This window comes from Stegostoma tigrinum, chromosome 16 (assembly GCF_030684315.1).
Source record: "Stegostoma tigrinum isolate sSteTig4 chromosome 16, sSteTig4.hap1, whole genome shotgun sequence".
In the NCBI taxonomy this organism is placed as follows: domain Eukaryota; kingdom Metazoa; phylum Chordata; class Chondrichthyes; order Orectolobiformes; family Stegostomatidae; genus Stegostoma; species Stegostoma tigrinum.
The window spans coordinates 35,685,087-35,701,265 of NC_081369.1; the positions used below are offsets into that span (position 1 = coordinate 35,685,087).

General features: G+C 38.3%; 1 protein-coding gene across 2 annotated transcripts in view; it reads right to left on the reverse strand.

Annotated features, from left to right (window-relative positions):
- The window catches only part of cep89 (centrosomal protein 89), a 115,396-nt gene that overhangs the window by 84,993 nt on the left and 14,224 nt on the right, over positions 1-16,179 (reverse strand). For both annotated transcript variants that reach the window (XM_048546660.2, XM_048546659.2), the window contains exons 5-7: positions 8,818-8,920; positions 5,539-5,564; positions 2,638-2,692 (exon numbers count right to left, since the gene is read on the reverse strand). In XM_048546660.2, the coding sequence (XP_048402617.1) occupies positions 2,638-2,692; positions 5,539-5,564; positions 8,818-8,920 (184 nt within the window). The remainder of the gene's footprint in view (positions 1-2,637; positions 2,693-5,538; positions 5,565-8,817; positions 8,921-16,179) is intronic.

A 16,179-nucleotide genomic window follows, 5' to 3' on the forward strand; every position in this document is an offset into this window, starting at 1 on the left:
GCAGAGCATGAACAACTAAATCAATTACAGCTAAAGAACAGATGACCTTTCAAAATGTTTGACAATGACCTTTTTTGTGAAACACACTATACGTATGGGAAACTTTTTACTTTCTTTCCCTCCTATTGTTGAGCTTTGCAATATTTTATCAATTTGAGGTAACATATCACATTATCTCTAATAAGCAAGTATACACTGCATTCTATACACTCACATTTTCAGGGTTACAATGGAAAAGTCAAATTCAGATTAAGATGCACTAACCATTCCACTCACGATCCTCACTTTTCTGCAACTTGTCACTAATTTTCACATCCAAGCTCCTCCGTTCCCACAGTGGTGTCAATACGCCAACATTATTCCAACGGAACTCAACACAAGCCTCAGGTACAGTAACTACTCTTTTCATACAATAAAGCAGTTCACTTGATCAGGACCTCATTCACTACCAATGTACAATCTCTGCAGATCACAGAAAGCAAATGAATGGGAACATCAAGCCATGCATCATCCTGACTTGTAACTATATCAATGTGCATTCACTGTGGTTAAGCAAAAAACCTGGTCTCACTTTCTAACGGTTTTGAGTGTACTTGCATCCTCTGAATTGCAGCTCTTCAAGATGGCTCTCAAAAGCAATTAGGAATGAGCAAGAAAATGTTGGCCTTGCCAGCAACTCTTACAATTAATCAAGTATCTTTTTAAAAAACCTCTGGCCCTCTAGTCACTAACTTTATTAATTTCAGACATTTGCCTGTGATGTGGGATGGGTCTGCTCATGATTATCTTCCAATTTTGGACTTTTAAGAATACTATTCCACAGAAGTAGCAACAGCAATCACCGGCTTCATGCTTGCATTCTAGAACCTTCTTAATTGGCTGTAACCATCCTGTCATATCAACTGACATTTAAAAAGGTTTCCACAACACCAATTCCTGTTTTCCTCCTCAGTTTTCACCTCCCTTATGAAATGCTTTGAATGTTCTTTCCATGCAAAAGCCACATTATGGAGAGAAATAGAATTGTGGGAGATATAGCAGTTTGGATCGGAAATTGGCTTGCTGAAAGAAGACAGAGGGTGGTAGTTGATGGGAAATGTTCATCCTGGAGGCCAGTTACTAGTGGTGTACCGCAAGGGTCGGTGTTGGGTCCACTGCTGTTTGTCATTTTTATAAATGACCTGAATGAGGGCGTAGAAGGATGGGTTAGTAAATTTGCAGACGACACTAAGGTCGGTGGAGTTGTGGATAGTGATGAAGGATGCCGTAGGTTGCAGACAGACAAAGATAAGCTGCAGAGCTGGGCTGAGAGGTGACAAATGGTGTTTAATGCAGACAAGTGTGAGGTGATGCACTTTGGTAGGAGTAACCAGAAGGCAAAGTACAGGGCTAATGGTAAGATTCTTAGCAGTGTAGATGAGCAGAGAGATCTCGGTGTCCATGTACACAGATCCTTGAAAGTTGCCACCCAGGTTGACAGGGCTGTTAAGAAGGCATAGTGTTTTAGCTTTAATTAATAGAGGGATCGAGTTCTGGAACCAAGAGGTTATGGTGAAGCTATACAAAACTCTGGTGCGGCCGCACTTGGAGTATTGTGTACAGTTCTGGTCACTGCATTATAAGAAGGATGTGGAAGCTTTGGAAAGGGTGCAGAGGAGATTTACTAGGATGTTGCCTGGTATGGAGGGAAGGTCTTACGAGAAAAAGCTGAGGGACTTGAGGCTGTTTTCATTAGAGAGAAGAAGGTCGAGAGGTGACTTAATTGAAACATATAAAATAATCAGAGGGTTAGATAGGGTGGATAGGGAGAGCCTTTTTCCTAGGATGGTGACGGCGAGCATGAGGGGGCATAGCTTTAAATTGAGGGGTGAAAGATATAGGACAGATGTCAGAGGTAGTTTCTTTACTCAGAGAGTAGTAAGGGAATGGAACGCTTTGCCTGCAACGGTAGTAGATTCGCCAACTTTAGGTACATTTAAGTCGTCATTGGACAAGCATATGGACGTACATGGAATAGTGTAGGTTAGATGGGCTTGAGATCGGTATGACAGGTCGGCACAACATCAAGGGCCGAAGGGCCTGTACTGTGCTGTAATGTTCTATGTTCTATTATAAATCAAGCTTTTTTCTTCCACCTCAGTTTCTGTAATGTTTTCTGTCGTTTGACAGTATCAATTCTCATCTCTCTTGTTCCCACATGTGTATTTCAGCTATCCTCCAGTTCCTCTCAGCCGATCTTCTTTGTGCTTATCCTGCAAATGTTTGCTTGTTAAAACTTCTCTTTGGGCCTGCTATCACTTAGTCTCTTTATTCTTTGTTGGCAGCACCTTCCCTCTGATGTGTAAACCACAAAACCAATCTCAGCATCTAAAAATCCAACACAGTATGTCTCCATATTCTGGCCACCAGACACTTTAATTTTTACAATAACATACATTTCTAGAGTCTGGATGCCCATAATATCATAGTACAGCTTTCTGATTAATTTGAAGAAGGCATTTCTTTCATATTACTAAATTATTATTGATTTCTGACAAGTCTTGAGCATGACTTCCATTAATGCACTTGAGCAGCTTCTATGCAGTACGTCTGATCAAACCAAGATTGTGAAGTACAAAAGACACTCTCTAACAGTACCTGGGACTGGGATGAACTCTGGAATTGTCTGTTGCTTTTCAACAATTTGATGTTCCTGGGGGATAAAAAATAATATTTTTAAAACTTCTTTTGACAAAACCAATTTCCTCCTACTGCTTGAACTGTAACCTGTTCCACTTCCCTCTGCAATACATCTTATATGACAATATGACATTTTTCATAACTTTCAAACCACTTTGGTCAATGGACAGTGACATACTTTAAAAATATTTGCTATTCAATAATTTTTAATATTCAATAATTGAGTTCTTTTTCAGTCAAAAAAGTGTTAACTCATTTAATGCTTAGAGAAATGTATGCTCAGTCAATAGAAATGAGAATGAAAATTGAGAAAAGATTTATAGCACCACAATTAAGGGTTGCAGCTGTATAATGTGGGAACTCTTGGAGAACAGTATGATTATGGCAACCACATCTCCAATAAACCGCTGCAGTTTGAGGAATTTCAGCTCAGAGTTGGTGAGCTGGAGAACCAAGTCACTTTGTTCCAGAAGGAAGTCACACCAGACATGTTAACTGCTTCAGATTTGGTCTATGAGCAAGGGCAGGTGGCTGTGACTATGAATGAGGTAGGTTTGGGGATCCAGAGAGAGCAGTGAAACTTAGTCCTTGCACTTGCTCAATACAGTTTGATGTTCTTGCAGCTTGTGTGAATGACAGCAAAGGCTGCTGCAAGATGAGCAAATTAGTCATAGCACCTTGATACAAGAGATCATTCAAGTGGGTGGGAAATAAAAAGGAATATAGTTATAGTAGGGGTCAGGATAGGGCTTAGATACTACTCTTATGGAGTGTCAAGATAAAGTTAGCCTTGTGGATGAAATCACACTGTGCATTTGGGATGTAAATGTTCTGGAATCAACCAATTATTTAGAGTTAATTCTTTCATAGTAAAGGATCCTCTAAAGACCATAAGACTACATGATATAAAAGCAGAAGTAGGCCATTCAGCACATCCAATGTCCAACTTTTTCCCAAGACCTTTGATTCCTTTACAGATTAAAACAAAAATCTGCCTACATCCTCTGCAATAACGAATTTCACAAATTCATTAACCACTGAGAAAAGAAATTCCTCCTCAACTCTGCTTAAGTGACACCCTCACTCTGAAATTATGTCTTCCGGTCCTCAACTTGTCTAAGGGGTAACAACCTTTCTACATCTACGCTGTCAAGTCCACTAAGAATTTTGTATGATTTAATAAGGTTGCCTCACATTCTTCTAAACTCTAATGAGTACAGGTCCAATCTACTCAATCTCTCTTATAGACTATCCCTCACACCTGCAACAACCCAGTAAACCTTCTCTGGACTACTTCAATGCCAGTACATCTTTCCTTAGATAAGGGGGCCAGATTTGTTTACAGTATTCAATATGTGGTCAGATAGTGCCTTGTAATGGTCTTAGCAAGGCTTACTGTTTTAATATTTCATTCCCTTCGAAATTATAATTTGAAAACTTTCCAAGCTAGTAACGGATGGCAAAAGTATATACTGGGAGAAACGTGAGTACGATAGAAAACTAGCAAGAAATATAAAAACAGACAATGAAAGTTTCGACATGTTTATAAGAAGGAAAAGAGTAGCTAAAGTAAACACTGGTCCCTTTGAGAAAATGATGCTGGCGAATTAATAATGAAAAGGACGGAAATGGTAGAGACTTTGAATATGCATTTTGTACCAGTATTCACAAAAAAGATACAAAAAAAAAGGGTCACAAGGTCGGTAGAAAATTAAGAGGTAAAGGAAATGGAAATGGGAGGGCTTATCTCAATTAATGAAAAGTAATAGGAAACGGAAATGATTAATCACAGCCTAACCCTAACGCAAGACCTGGATTTAATTCCAAACTTGGGCAACTGTGTGTGGAGTTTGCACATTCTCCCCGTGTCTGCGTGGGTTTCCTCCCACATTCCAAAGATGTGTAGGCTAGATGGATTGGCCATACTAAATTGCCCGTAGTGTTCAGGGATGTATAGATGAAGTGGGTTACTGGGGGATGAGTCTAGGTGGGATGCTTTGAGGGTCGGTGTGGACTTATTGGGCCAAAGGGCCTGTTCCCACACTGTAGGGATTCTATGAAATCTAATGGGATCAAAATAGGTAAACACATGGACTTGACGGCTTGAATTTAAAATCTCTTTAAAAGAGGTTGAAATGATAATGGAAACATTGCTTGTAATCTTCTAAAATTCCCTAGAATAAGGAAGTATTGTAGGAGATTGGAAAATCGCAAATGGAAGACTTCTGTCGAAGAAAAGGCAGTCACAGAAAATAGGAAACCATAGGTCAATTAGTCTAACAACTGTCGTGAGGAAAATGCTGGAATTTGTTATTATGGCAGTAGTTACAGGAAAATTTACATACATGCAATGGAATCAATTTAGAGGTTCACCAGACTGACTACTAGAATAAAAGGGTTGTTTTTGAGCAAAGGTTGGGCCTGGAGTTTGGAAGAATTGAGGTGATACTGTTGACATGTAGGTGCTGTGGCACTTTGATAGGGTAGCTGCTTATGAATGTTTACATTCATGGAATTATCTAAAACTAAAGGACACAATGTAAAACTAAAGGGTTTTCATTCTAAACAGATATGAGAAGGAGTTTCTTCACCCTGAGGGTAAGTAACCTTTAGTATTCTGTACCCCAGGCCAGTGGAAGGTGCGACATTGAAGATATTCAAGGATGGGTTGCAGAGAGTCAGCAGTTGTAGGGGAGGGAGAGAGGGAGGTCAGCAAGAAATTGGAGTGAAGGTCATAATCAGATCAACCATGAACCTATTCAAAGGCAAAGCAGGCTTGAGGGGTCAAATTTCTTATGTTTCACACATATAGCACCCGTTCTACCCTAGAAAAATATTTCAAGTCCTTGATTTTCTTACCTGAGATGTGTGAACTCGAGTATGTTCTGGAAGAGGAAAAGAAGGAAGATTTTCAAATGCACCTGACTATTGCTCATTGTCAGATTATAAATCTAAGTTATCTTTCACAAGCTTTCGGAGTGGTGCTCCTTTGTCAGGTGAAGGACGACAGAGCAATGCTCCGAAAGCTTGTGATTTCAAATAAACATATTGGACTAAAACCTGGTGCCATGTGATGTCTGACCTTGTCCTTCCCAGTCCAACATCACCTCCACATCATAAGCTACATCTGTGCACAAAAAGGTGAGGGTTCATAAACTCACTCCACTGCATCAGGTATTAATCAAAGATTTTAATAACATTAACAGGTGAATGGGAAATATTGGCATAGCAATTTGCAATATGAATGTTAACACCAAAGTGTGGTCATATACCCTGACAAGCAAAAAGGCCTGCAGATGTAAAGGACAGACACTAAGTGCTCCAGAATACATATTTTTTAAAAATGTCCAATGAAATAAAAATGGATCTGCAGGAGCATAAAATTAGAGGAAATGCAAAACATTACAAGTTGCTCCTCAGCTCAGATAAAAAGGCCTGACTACACTAGATATTGGAAAATATACAAAAGACATGGTTATTGCTCGTCAGCATTTATCTTCTAGCAGATTATAAATGCCAGCTGTATCCCAATGAAATGGAAATGACCAACACAGAACAAAGTCATTAGCTAATGAAGTGTACAGAAAAGGACCTTGTGCGTGATCATTCAGAGTATAATTATTTTGTGAGAACTGCTGGTCAGCCCATAAAGTTATTAACTTTCTAGAATTAATTTATTTGGGCTATTGTGGTCCAGTGGTGCCCAAGTCAATGAAACTTAGAAATGATTAATTCTGAGGTTAATAATCAATGCCAAAACCAAAATGATGCTTGAGTTCAGTATTTTCATTACTTCTAAAATTACATTTTTCTGAGAACAATTTCATGTTATGCATATTGAAACATAAAATCTGTTTAGACTGTAGTTGAATATTCCCCAAATTGTGCCAACCTACTTGACAGTATAACAATCCTTATTTTCATAAATAATTATCAATAAGATGCAAGCTTAAAGATCAATCTGCAAATGAAACAATTACAGAACATTTGCAATTCAACACCTAAAAAAGCAAAAACAGAGTTCCAGAACAAACATCATTATAATAAATGAAGATGGACGGTAAGAGGTCAGATTTGTCATAATAGCACCAAGGAAAGTTAATGATAATTTAAAGTAAAATGCTTATCAGCACTACAACAAATCCTACAAATGAATGGAGTAAACTATCATAAGGCATTACCACAATGCACTGTAAAAAGAATGAATATTGTGACAGGTAATCACAAAAAAGTCACAGGTTTCTACAAATGATTATGCGAAAGTCTGTTACAAGCATATTGAAAAAAATTGGTTAAAATAAGCATTTAGATCAATTAGACGCCTGAACATTCTCTTTCTACAAGTGCCAATTCTTCATCCAAAAGCAAAGAACAGGCCACAACAAAAATTTGTATTCAAACTGCTCTTCATCATGAAGGTCACAGAAATGGGAAAAGGAGTCTTAAAATTAAAGGATTACGTAATGGATTGCTGCACCTTTTAAAAGCAAAGTACTAGTACATTTTAGAAGTGCTGTTTACACTGTTGCTTGTAAAACAAATGAGGCAGGTTAGTTGCAGATAACAGATGTTGAAATTAAGATTCAGTTGGAAACAAGTAGCTGGTTGGTCTACGGAGTTTCAACCAGTTGTTGTTGACAAAGATCTTCTGACTGCCAACAACTGTGATTGGCTCTAGGTAGCTGAACAGCTTGTAGTTGTGCACAATATGGCCAGGAGCCTTTAAACCTCTGGAAGCAGAGGTGGTATTCCTTTATCTGCAGCAATAGACACTTAAAGCCTGAAGAAAGCCAATTCATTCTCCCTCACCACTTGCTGTAAGCTGTGGCTTTTCAGCAACAAGACAAAGACTTGCTTTGTGCCTGCTGCAAGGAAGAGAGAGGGAAATATTGATGAACAGCCAGCCCTGACAAACATAAGGATCATCTAAGCAAACCCTGTGAACAGGGACTACTAAACTGCCTTTCCAGTGTTTCTCTCCACTAATGCTTTCTGCCTGCCTGCATGTGTGTGTAGGAAGGAGTTTACAAGGGCATTTCAGAACAACAGTCACATGTTGTCAGTTCATAGTTGTTTACATGTAGCTAGGGCCTTTTCATCTACAATAAATAGTAATTCTTGTTAAGTACAGAAAGCTGGTCCATGCCTTCTATTAACATGGGTTTAAAAGATGAGTAAATTGGTAATTTTCTGAACTATAATAAAATCTTTAACTTTTATGATGACCCTGGGAATAGCAGAATTTAATTTCTACCATACTACCCCAGTGAAGCATAACAAGACAAAGGCAAAAGTTTAAAAATAGGTGGAGCAAAAAGCCACAGCCAATCTGTAAGAACAAGGATGATAGATATATGGTGTAGAACTAAACATGGTAAATTGAGTTTTATTGGAAAAAGGGAAGTCAGCGAAAAGAATGCGAGGTTAATTAGGTCCAGAGGTGACTCTAAATGTATGTATGAAGAGGCGTGTATGAAACCTCTACGAATGGGGAAGCAAAGGTAAGGTTGAAGATGTGCAATACTGAATTAAAAGCAATCACTTTTTGAAACAAAGTTCAAAGTCAAGCAAGGGTCAAAGTTGTTAAATATCCAGCTGACCCAGAGACAGTGGCTGATTAGCGAACATGAATTAGTGACAAAGTAGCTCATGTCAAGGCTTCAAAACTCCAACAAATGTTTAGGAGTCCAGGCAGGTTTTAACACTCTAGAATTGCCCATCTTACAAAACTCACCATTGCTGGTCTAACTAAAAATTTCTAAAGCATCATTAATTTTGCACTCAATAACCTACTCAGCCATTTGTTATAATTTAATTAGTGGATACAATACACATCTTCCCTAGAATATAGAAATTGCAGTGAATAAATCATTTGCAATTGCCACTACAAAGCCACAAAACACACTGCTTTGCATATCTTAGAACAGTACTTCACCTAATCTTCTATCATATAGGAAGCATTTAGGGTTGTTGCAGATGGATTTGATTATCAGTTTGACTATCACAGGCAACAAGCTAAGCAGCAGCAGACTTGCTTATTATACGTCTAGTTACAACCATTCAGGTTTATACCTACAAGTCTAAAAGCATACCCCAATGTTTTTCAAAGTCAATATTAAAGTAATTAATGTTGCTTACCTTCAACTTGTGTAGGTTTTGGTTCATATATCAGAGTGGTAGACGCTACATCGTAGGTAGAAATGTCAGTAAGATCACTGCTCACAGATGCTGGTATTTCATTCTTCATAAATAATGGATAAAAGAAAAAGATAAACAGAAGAGAAAATGAGATTCAGAAAAATATTACATTTCCAAAATATAAGAATTATATCAAAAGCCCAAGAACCCTGCAGACTTCAAAACTATATATTTTTAAAAATCTATAGATGATGGCACCAAAGGTAAACTTCAATTACATTGATTTAGAAACACCACACCCCTCCCTACACGAGGAAAAATAAAATGCCAAGACATTGATTTCAAAAGTTAAAAATTCTTCACCTGAAAGCTTTTCTCTCACCAAAGATGGAAAATTACAGTAATATTTTATTTTACCATTACTGGCATCTTCCAAATAAGTTATAACTGAACACATTATGTTTATGGTAAAAATCATCCAATGACAAGATACCGCGTACCATTATTAAATCATAAATCAAAGAGAGATTTCCAGTGACTGCACGAGCAATTACAAGCATAAATCATGATGCTGCTTCCCAAGATGCTCAACTCCTCCAGAAGTTGAGCAAACGTGACATCTTGCCAAGAAACAAAGTGCTAAAGTATGTATAATGGTGTGATGTTGATCTATTTATTTGATGTATACATGTTAAGCTCTTCAGAGAATAAAACAATGTTCATTCATTCCACTGCAAATAATTTTTACGTTTTAAGTACTGGCAAGTAACATTGCTGGTTTGTGTTGTGCCTTATTGTAAACAGCTCAATTCACCTTTAAAAGACATGTTCACAATGTCACCATTGTATCACAGCATATGACCAGAGGGCATAAAGATCTCACACTACATCTAATCTGAGAATCATTTGAAGTATGACATGTTACAAAACACTGTGTGTAACATATTAGCTTAATGTTATCCCAGAAATATTTGTGCCTGCGAATGTAACGTTTGTACATATAAGTTGTTGTAATAGATGCATGTTGAATTTGTCAATTCCATTGTATCCTACTACGTTTTTACTTTTTGGGAGATAACATAAGAATTGCCACAAGAGATAAAACGTCCTCCGGAGGTGAAATTACATTATGGCCATCTTTTTAAAATTCCAATTGCTTGGAAGTACATATTCAGAAAAACAACTGCACATCAATCAGAAAACTGCGTTCAACATCAGAGATTTCAAACAATCAGCAAAATCAGTTTCTATGAGTACAGACAGCTGTACAGATCTAATTATAGGACATGCAAGAAGATGCAGGTAATTTCTTTTTATTCTAGGATTGCCTTAATTAATAATAAAAAGGCTGAAGTTACAAACATAATCAAAACCAAATTTTACAGACTGAAACTGAAGCACTGAGTTCTCTGCCTCGCTCTCTCTCTCTCCTTTAAAGAAAAGAAAGGCTGATCTGACGTAACAAAAAAGGCAAACGGTTCTGAAATCACATCTTCACAGCTACCTTAGAAGAAAATAAAGTTTAAAAACACATTGGTTTTTGTTTAGTTTTTAGTTAGACCAGCACCGGGAAGCTTTGTAGGATGGATTTTAAAAAGGTTAATCTGTGTCAAGACCTCGGCTGGTTTCAGAGTTTGTTTCTCCATTCCATACCATTTTGTAGAAACAATCTTAGACATAGTTAAGATAATAAGAACTGCAAATGCTTGAGTCAGAGATAACACTTGCCTGTAGGTGGTATTCATGCTGAAGGACAACGTCTAAGATAACACAGTGTGCAGCTGGATGAACACAGCAGATCTGGCCACAGGTCAGGAAGGGTGTGAAGAAGGGTCCTGACATGAAGCCTCAACTTTTCTGCTCCTCCGATGCTGCCTGGCCTGCTGTGTTCCTCCAGCTCCACAGTGTGTTATCTTAGACATCGTCAATCCTCCTTCGGCATGACCGCCACCTACAGGCAGAAAGCTAATAATCCAAACCTACAATTCTCAAAGCAGCAACTCTGAAGGGATAGAGGCCATGAAATACTAGATTTAACTGACATTGACACAAAGTGTCATGTCTTAAAGTGGTTTCGAGCAAGACATTTAAGACAGAATCATGGATAGCAAAAACATCACCATGAAATGGATACCCAGTTTTGGTCCGACTGAATTACAATTATTAGGATAACATCTACAGTCTGATTTTATAGATCAAGCAATACATGGCCCTGAGAAAACAGCTCTAAAAACTTGCTGACCATTGGAAAGGAGGGTTTTTGCACAATTAACATATCTGGTCTTGTGTGGAAAAATCAGAAAGGTTCAGAAAAGATCTGAAAAATACTCTAAGACTATCTCAAAATAAGAAATAACTTCATGATTAACAGAGTCTAACTCGTCATGCAGACAGCAACCCCAAGAAGCTATTGATCATTTTATCAGATGATGCCACCAAAGGTCATGAAGGTGCCTTCTGAAAAGGAACTGTCAGAGAGGCTCACAGAATTAAACATCAACTATACATTAATCAAAGCCATTAGGAAGGATATTTTGTGCAAAAAAAAAAGGGCCATACAATTGATGCATAACTTGACACTGATACAAATATGTAGGCACAATGGCCAGGAGACAATCACATGCTTTAGGTACAGTCAACATTATTGCTACAGTCAGCAAAGCACAGCACATAAACAAAACCTACAACAGTGCAGTTTGTCACATCTGTCCAAAAGCTGTCCACCTTTTCTTAATATCTGACAAACATATGGCACCAAAGGATATTGGGTATGCAAGGGTAGCAAATCTGGTTTCAATGGGGAAGTCAGATCCCAAAACAAAGAACAGATGACCAACAAGATGGTTCAACAACAATACAGCAGCAAAAATGAAAGTGTTATGAAGAAAAACAAATGAAAATAAGTCACAGTTAAAACTCAACCAAGCAAAAGGCAAATTTCAGATGACGACCAAGCTTTCTATATTGTTAACCTCACACACCATGAAGGTCGAAGGAGGATCAGAGATTTCAAAACCATTGACATTATATGCCCTGAAAAGGCAGGAAAACATACTTTTGAAGCTAAAAATCAGCACAGGAGCTGGTACCAACATATGACCACTTCAGTGGTACATTAGCTCAGTTGGCTGAATGGCTGGTTTGTAATATAGGCATACAACAGCATAGCTTCTCTTCCACAGATGCTGCCAGACCTGCTGAGCTTTTCCAGCAACTTCGTTTTTGTTCCTGATTTACAGCATCTGCAGTTCTTTTGGGTTTTATTTAGCAGAGTTTCAATTCCCACACTGGCTGAGGTTACCATAATGGACTCCCCTTCTTAACTTGGCTCCCCGCCTCAGGTTAAACCACCACCAGTCATCTCTTTCTAATGACAGAATAGCCCTATGGTCCAGTAAGGCTATGGCAACTTACTAGTACCATGACACATCCCGAAAGACATGTACCTCAGCAAATGGCACTCCATGGTACTGCCTATGAGAGACTGTCTTTCAGCATACGATGAATTATTAAATCCTTACATTGGCAGAATCACACAGAAGTGCTAATATGTAAGTTCAACTTGGCTTCCTGAAATCTTCTAGCTAGTAGATTGTAGTAGCAGTGGCATGGCTACGAGTACACACAGATCTTTGGTACAATCACAGTGCACAAGATTCAAAATACACATACTATGGAGGAACAGACCACATGTGATGTAAATTAATCAGTTATCAATCTCAAAGGATATGTCTTTGAAGTGAGATATAAGCAAGGATGATTACAACTGACATGCTGAGCAGATTACCTAACCCATATACAGAGCAAGATATTTCTCTTCATAATCTAAAGTATCATATGTTCAGAAGAAATTAAAGAGTTCCCAAGGTTAATCTGTTATAGTTTGCCCAGAATCAGTGTGAACAGTTACAACTGGCAACTGCTTAAGATGGGCAATTATAGGAGCTGCAAAAGATCATTCTTCCAGGGACAGCCGGACAGCAAATGCATAGAGCTAAAGAAAGCATGTTGGCAGGACACAAAAACAGCTACTTGCTCCTTTTTGATTAGTGCTTTGGGATTTAATCATCCACGTGAACTACCAGAACTGAGATACATAGCATTAGTTTAACATTTCATTTACAGAAAATACATGCAAAAACAAAGAAGCTGTCAAACAGAAACAAATCATTTGATCCAAAATATCTGTCTGAGTGCTTTCCTCATGCAAGCAAATGGTCCTGACCACATCAACGTAACCCTTTCCCATAATTCTGGAACTACCTTTCAACTTTAATCTTGATTTTTGAAGAAAGTTTCTGTCTCACTAGCCGTGGCTTTGAACTCCTTAACATTTTACCTTCCTGTATAAAGACATTTTTCCTACCACTGTTCTAAGTTTCCTACATTTAAATTTTCATCTGTTGGTCATTCATCCTTGCCCCATCAAATACTCAAAATAGTTAGACTCCCAGTCCCATCTTTTTGACACCTCAAAGATCAATTAATTAATTCTACACTGTAACAAGTTTGTGATTCCATCATATTGCTCTGCACTGTTGCAATGGGATAGAAAAATTGGACTTCTTTTTAAGTCTTAATATGTTATACCAAGCAGCATCTAAAATAGTCTCATTGTATCTTTTTTAAAGTTTATCTATGCTTTCCATAAAGTGCAGTCCAAAATGGCAGACATCAATCTAACTAAGGTCTTAAGGTTTTTGCAGAGGTTTTCATTGGGCCTTCGTTATATATTTTATCAGCTTGGGATAGCATTCTATCGGTTCTATTTGCGACAGTTTTCAAAATTTGAGGTAAACCTGGCAACCATGTCTTTATGTTTTCTCCCAGCACAAAACTTACTTCCATTCGGAACTTTGGATCAGAGTTACTGAGCTGGAGGTCAAGCTGTGAATGTTGCTGTAGATTGGGGGATTGGGGGGATTGGGGTGGGGGAAGAAGGAGGAAAGATACTTGGAGACTTCATTCCAAAACAATCACAAGTGTTAGGCACAGTCTTTTGATTGGGCAATGGTCAAGGACAGGAGAATGTGGCTGTAAATGAGGCAGGTAAGGGGATCAGCTGTTTGAATTGTCCAGTAAGTGTGACATTTTCCCAGCATGTTTGAATCAGAACTATGGTTGTGCACTGGCTGAGCGAACACACAATGGTACAGGATGCCATTCAAGTCAGGAGATCAAGAGGGAATCTTGTGGTGATGGGGACAATATTGTAAAGGGGGACTGACGCTGTTCTCTTCAGCAAAGAGCTGAGTTCAGACAGGTGAGTTGTCTGGTTTCAAATACCTGCTCTAGACTGGGGAGGAACTGGCAGTACAAAGGGAAGGATTCAGTAGTCATGGTCCACATTTGAACCAATGACATAGGTCAAACTAAGAAAGAGGCTCTGCTGAGGAAGTATGAGAAAATACAAGTATAAAAGTAGAAACTCAAAGGTAATATCTATGGATTACTGCCGGGGCCATGTACAAATTGAGATAAGACTAATAAGATTAGAGAAGTGAATACAACACTCAAAGACTGACATGGGAGAAGTAGATTCTAGTTCATGGGACACAGCAGCACCAGTTTTGGGGAAAATGAGATCTGTGTCATTGGAACTGTCTGCACTTGAATCATATTGGGGCTACATTCTCAGGAACCACATAACTAGGAAAGTAGAAGGAACTTTAAAGTAAGTGGAGTGAAAGGTGCTGGGTATGAGGCTCGGGTAATCATAGAAAATCAAGAGATAGAATCCAGAAAGGAAAGCAAAAGGCTGATTTTGCATAGACCTCTTTGACTCTAACGAAACATAATATTGAGGAAGAATATTTCTGAAGAAGGGTCCAGACCCAAAACATCAGCTTTCCTGCTCCTCTGATGCTGCTTGACCTGCTGCAGTCATCCAGCTTTACACCTTGTTATCTCATAACATTAAGGATGTTGTGTTTCTTTTATACAGGATATTGGTAAGACCACATCTCAAATACTACATGCAGTTTTGGTCTCCTTATTTAAAGAAGTATGTGAATTCTTTCTGGTGGTTGAGGATTGATACATGAAATGAGCTGGTTGTCTTAAAGAAAAATTTGGACAGCCTGGGCTTGTTTTCATGAGGGTTCAGAAGAGTGAGGAGTGATTTAAATAGTAAATAAATACTAAAAGAACTGCAGATGCTATAAATCAGAAACAAAAGCTGAAATTGCTGGAAAAGTTCAGCAGATCTAGCAGCATCTGTGAAGAGAAATCAGAGTTAATGTTTTGGGTCTGGCGCACGTTCCTCATAACTGCCCACCTTGAATACGTTCTGCTCCCCTCTCCAATGGGATTTCCATTCCAATCCTTTTTCTTGTTCACCATCATTAATTTCACTGTCACTCCTGATGTTTGACCAGCTATTTGCTAAAACCAGTTTCCACAGCCACATCACATTCCCCAGTAATTTGAATAGTTCTTGACAAAAACTAGGTGACAATGTTTTAAATTAGGTGTGTCCTTTTAGGACAAAGATGAGAAGAATAATTTTCATTCAGAGAGTGGAGAGACTTTAGCCTCAGATGGTGATGGGGAGGGGTGTCACTGAATGTTTCCACGGCATTGGAGGATAGATTCTTGTTAGGCAAGTGAAACATATGTTATCAGGGATAAATGGGAATGTGAAATTTGGAATACAAACACATCAAACATGATTTTGTTTATTGGTGGACAAGCTTGAAGGGCCAAATACTCGACCTCTGGTCCGAATTTCTATTTTCGTAATTCTATATCTAAAATCATTGATGGAGGCATGCACACAGTTAACAAAAGTGGGTCCAGAACCGTAACCTGTCAGACACTACTAACCATTTCAACCACACCCCTCTCCTCAATTTTAATTCTCTTTTCGCCTTACTGAGCACTTTTAATACACTTTGCTTCACTCCTCCTAATTTCAGGCATCTTCTGCAACAATCCCCTATATGGTATTTTGCCAAAGGTTTTTCTAAAGTCCACATGCAATATATATACTCAACATTTTCTTTATCTAATATGTCTGCTAGCTGGCTGAAGAACTATGAAGTATTCCAAGTGCCAGCACCCCTTTTGGAATCTGCAATGGGCATGTCTAACCACTTGCTTTATATCGAGATAGGTGGTAAATTCATCCTTTACTAAAGGATTTAAAAAACTTTTCCCGAAATTGATGCTTTTACTCCACCTACAATGACCCAAATTATTTTATCTCCCTTTTTAAAAATATGTACTACAATGGGCGACTCTCCATACCTCAGGCACTCATCCAAATTCAATAGCCCTGAAAGATAATTTCATGGGCCTCTTCAATGTTCTCACTTAATTTATTATAAAAGCTAGATGTATCCAAATAAGCTCTGGCTCTTC